General features: G+C 30.6%; 1 protein-coding gene across 1 annotated transcript; it reads right to left on the bottom strand.

The window, feature by feature from the left end:
- Nucleotides 1-470: 470 nt before the first annotated feature.
- Nucleotides 471-3554, bottom strand: LOC104099539 (CASP-like protein PIMP1). The gene is made up of 3 exons (XM_009606566.2): nt 3364-3554; nt 3129-3264; nt 471-785 (listed from the first exon to the last, which is right to left on the bottom strand). The coding sequence occupies exons 1-3, from the start codon at nt 3552-3554 to the stop codon at nt 582-584; spliced, it is 531 nt and encodes a 176-aa protein (XP_009604861.2). The 3' UTR covers nt 471-581.
- Between the last annotated feature and the right edge of the window lie 1774 nt (nt 3555-5328).

Here is a 5328-nt window from a genome sequence, read left to right as displayed (position 1 = left end):
ACCAAAGTTGATCGTTTTATTAAAAAATAAAATTACCGACCAAAGTTGGTCGGTTTTTTAAAATGACCGGCCGAATTAACCGACCAATTTTGGTCGGTTTTTTAATATTAATCTTTATTTATTTTGATTGAAAAATCGATCAAAGTTGGTCGGTTTCTTGAAAAATAAATTTCGTGGGACTCAAAAATAATTTCCCGCATTTTTGCGCCAAAGAAAACTGACCAAAGTTGGTCGGTTTCGTAAAAAAAAATTAAAACATAAAATATTTTGAAAAACCGACCAACTTTGGTCGATTTTTTGGCCGGTTTTTTGACCGACCAAAATTGGTCGGTCGACCTTGGTTGGTCTTTGCCGAATTTCTAGTAGTGAAACAAAAATGTTGCTCCTATATGCCTCAGCAATGAACATCTCACCAAATATATGCATTGAACATTAATTTAAAACAAATAGACATTTGAATTTGGATACAATATAAAACAACAATCATGTAAATTTGGATACACACTATATATTCTGATTTTAGTAAAAATACAATTGTAAGAACATATAGGGGAAGCACTATTTGTTTCAATCTTAATTATTCATTCTTTATGGAGACTAAAGGATGATAAGACAGAAGATATTCCAGAGCCCACAAATCCAGCCAAAAGGAATGCTGGTGGAATGAACATCAGGTTCAAGAAGTCATGTTTTTTGGAGTTGTCATTTTCATAACGAATTCTCAGTAAATCCATGGTTGCACCTAACATTGCAGCAGCTCCAGTTGCTAGTAGGCAAAGTATAATCTGCATGAATTTCACGAAATTATTATTTGATACAACTAGTTTCAGGCTGAAGATTCGTATTGTGGGCCCCAACTAAACTATTGAGGTGCAGTTCATTGTTCTCATTGAATAGTTGTATGTTTAAGTAAGGGCTTAAGTTATATAAATCGCAGTTATAACATCTAGGGAAACAGTCCGTTTATAAGTAGTTTATTATAAAAATTGGTCAATTCATAAAATATTACTAATATTGGCCAACTAGCTATTTATAGCCAAAAAAGGTCAAATTCTTGCTATTATTGAGTGGGTGTTATTAGTAGGGGTGTCAATGGTTCGGTTCGGCCAGTTATTTTATAAATTTTGTACCATACCAATTTTTCGGTTATTCTATTGTATATAACCAAAATTAGACTTTTCGAAACCGTCCCAATCATGTCGGTTTTTCTTCGGTATCGGTACGGTTTGATAAATTTTCGGTAATTTTTTTAAATGTCATGTAAAAGTTACTAGTAGAAGTAAAATGCAATAACATACGTACTTTATAGGACTCAGCAAAACTCTCTAGATATTTTTACAGTTTAAAAGGTGATAAATTAAGAAAATATGAAAGATGGCTAGAATATATATCTATCAAATATTCTACAGCAGTATAAACGAAACTAAGCAAATACAAAGAAAATATAAATCACATGAGTGAAAAGATATCAACCAAGTTGCAGATTCAAGAATAAAGTTTATAGCAGATTAAACGTTTCAAAAAGATAAATCTAATTCATACAAAAGAAAATATATTCAATATATTGTAGGTTGCTACTCCTAATCGCTACAATACCTTGTGTCTTACTAGTGAATATACTGAAAATAATTTAGTTTCAATAGAAGTAGCATAATAGGTTTGTGAATTAGGATTTTGAGTTTAATTACTTGTTGGCTTGCAACTGTTTCATAAATCCAAGGTCCAAGAAAATTTTTAATACTTTATTATTTTTAAACTTAACATATAAATATATTATTCACATTGTAAATTTATTCGGTACGGTTCGGTATTTTTTCGGTTTATTTTCATAAAATAAAAAACCTACCCTAATTATCGGTACAGTTATAGATTTATATAAAAATCTATGGTTTTATTAAAAGAAACCTAAAAATCGGTTCGGTACGGTACGGTACGGTTCGGTCGGTTTAGTTGGTTTTTAAATATTCATTGACACCCCTAGTTATTAGAATAGATTAGGTACATCTTGAAGAGTTTGAATCTTAGTTTTGTGATGATTAATTTGGTGGAGTTTTGAAGTGATTTGAATTGAAAATTCGAAGTAGAAGATGAACATGGAAAAAAATAATATGTGTATCATTTGTGTATCACATATGTATCATATTTGTATCAAATGTGTATCACATGTATATCCATGTGTACCTGTGTGTGATACATACGTGATACATTTTTGATACATGTGTCGCAGAAGAATTTTTTAAACTCGATTTTAAGTACAAATTTTGATACCAAACTAGTTTAAATCACCTCCAATCATGCTCAAATTTTGTATATTGCTTCATCTATATGTTATTAACGAATTCCATTTATACTCACATAAAAAAATATTCCTTTTTTGTCCTTTTTAATGCTTTATATCATTGGTAATGAATTTTGACTTCAAACTAGTCTAACTCACCTTCAAACTTTGTCAAATTTTGTATATTGTCTCAACTATATGTTTTCAAAGAATCACAATAATACCCAATAAAAAAATCTTTTTTTTTTTGCCTATGTTTTCTGAATATTATATATCATTGGTAATTCTTTTGGCTATTTTTGGTAGCAGGACTAAAATGGCTTGTTGTTGGTAAATAATGTCTTTATTCGGTACTTAAGATTCCCTTATATTATTGGTAAGCTTCTTTAAAATGTACGAATTTTAATCTTTACAATAAAAAAACTAAAAGAGGTTACTCGTTTTAAGTAAAAATGACCTGATAGTGTAATTTCTTACACTGGTGGGGGGTATATAACTTAGTGGGCATTTGGACATAAGAATTGTAAAATTTTGAGAAAAAGTGAAAAAAAATTTCAAGTGAAAATGATATTTGAAAATTAGAGTTGTGTTTGGACATGAATATAATTTTGGGTTGTTTTTGAATTTAGTGAGTGATCTGAGTGAAAATTTTGAAAAATAGCTTTTTGGAGTTTTTCAAATTTTCGAAAAATTCCAAAATTCTTATTCAAGTGAAAATTAAAAATTTTATGGCCAAACACTGATTTCGGAAAAAAAAGCAAAAAAATTTAGAAAAAAACTGAAATCTTTTTCATGGCCAAACGGGTTCTTAAATTCTATAAAGGCAAAGAGTGGAAATTTTATAGTTAACCTTATCACAGTAGAATTCAATCACGCGAAAGACCTTGTGACTTATCAAACGCTTCTTTGTTATGAGGAAATATATTGCAAAAGGAATGTGCAATATACTGTAAACAACTCCTGCTATCACAGCAAATAACGTATAGCTGCAAAAGAGAAAGAGGAATCTTAGGAATTTCATTGTAAACATTGAGTGCGGTTAAGTTTTATCCATATTACAATGACTGGATAGTGAAATTTTTTACCTGTAGGAACGATAATGATCATAGTTAAGTTTGTCTCCATCTTTTAAAGTAACTGCACTTGTCTGCAACACTGCCCATGATACCAGAAGACAAACTAAGGTTATCACCCTCGCACCTAATGTAATTAATGGTAGTTTATTTGATGAAGAGGAAAACTTTTCATCAAAGTTATACTGTGGTAAATTAGACATTTTTTTATCATAGCCCATCCTCAATCTTATGGTCCTTTTAAACTCCATGAAAGAAGCTTCCTATGTTTGAGTGTTCTATATGTTAACTTTTTCCCAATAGAGTATTTGTTTTTGTTCATGACGTGATTAATTAAACTTTAATCCTTGTATTGTTGGCTTCTTGGATAATACAAAACATAGTTTTTAAGTACTACGCTGTTAAGTTATTTGAACCGTCGAAGTGGTGGTGGGGGCAAAATGGATAAAAAAATAATTATTTACTTAAAAATAGTTCAGGATAATAAACTTTTTAAAAATGGGTCAAACATGGATAAGATCCACTTAAAAAATGGATAACGAAATGGGTTTAACTTTTATATTTGCAAAAACTCAAATTGGGAGTTCCTCAAGTTTGGAAAACTAAAAATTCTACAAAAAAAGATGATCATATTCAAGAAACCATGGATAATCTATCGGTTATCCAATTTCTATCCATATTAAATAAGGGTCGGATCAGATAATTTATTCGTCTTTGTATTACCCTCTTTCGACCCATCCATATCCAACCTGACCCATACCTTTGACACCCCTACATCCAAGTATAGGAACCTAGAATATACACATACATCCTCTTATTCGGTCTTCAATTCTTTTCGTGCTACTTTATTTTTGAGAGCCTTTCATTTTGGAAGTCCTCTTCAAATCTCCTATCCCAAATATTAGTCGTTTTAATTTGACAAACGTAATTTGTTTTGAAATAATTGGCATTTTAGATAAAGAGGAAGTCATATCCCTTATTGTTCCAATTAATGGATTATCAATTATGTGAGAGGTTTAAGGAGAGAAGAAGGGAAAAATAAACTCTATTTAAGATTATTATGTCTTTTTCAAGATTTATGCAGGAATTTTAAAAGACAGATAATATATGGATTGAACATGCTTTTGAATGTATATATCATTGAACGTGAAGTGCATAATACGAGGTTCGCAACCATTCCCCTATTTATTAATTAATTAATTTATTTTCATGTTCTTGGATTCCTATATGTCTCGTACTTGGTCTTTTCAGCTAAATATATTCTGCCAATATGGACAAAAGCAAAATATGAAAATCCAGAAACAGAACAAGGAGAAAATTGAAAAGCCGGTCGGCAACTCATAAGGCAAGTTAAACCTTTTCTCACATATAATAAAGTCCACTTTTTTCGATTAAGCCGGCTTGGGATAGATAATGACAAATGTTTTATCTTCGTAAAATTTGAAAGACGAATTTACTTAACTAAAGAAAATCGATGCTTGTTTGGGAGGGGAAAAACATTTTCCAGTATATTGGTAGAGAGGTGAAATATTTTTGTGACAACTATTTTTTAAAGATAGACAATAATGTTAAATCAGATAGTAGTTTTATTAATTTTTTAAGTATTAGAGATCTAAAAATAATATTCAAGTACTGGTGGAAATAATATTTTTTTTTAAAAAATAAATCTTTGGAGAAACAAAGTAAATTGCTTGCTCGTATTTATATTAAAATTGTAACTACAAAGTCAAGGGGTTGTCATGGGGAAGTGGGGTGTCACACGGCGCAGTTTCTGTCCGTCGAAACCTGCCTGTGCGGTAGTCAAGTCTCGCGCTTGACTTCAGCCTATCCAACACTCGGCCAAAATTACAGCAACTATGGACTTAAAATATTTTCGGGCAGCTTCAACTTAGTAAGTCTTAGAACTGATTTAGGCAACGAATTAAAAGTAAGACAACAATAAATCGACAAAAACACAAGGCACAATTTATAGGAAAC

Source organism: Nicotiana tomentosiformis, chromosome 4 (assembly GCF_000390325.3).
Source record: "Nicotiana tomentosiformis chromosome 4, ASM39032v3, whole genome shotgun sequence".
Classification (NCBI taxonomy): Eukaryota; Viridiplantae; Streptophyta; class Magnoliopsida; order Solanales; family Solanaceae; genus Nicotiana; species Nicotiana tomentosiformis.
Note: the sequence above shows the minus strand (reverse complement) of the source record. Positions and strands in the feature narration are given on the sequence as shown.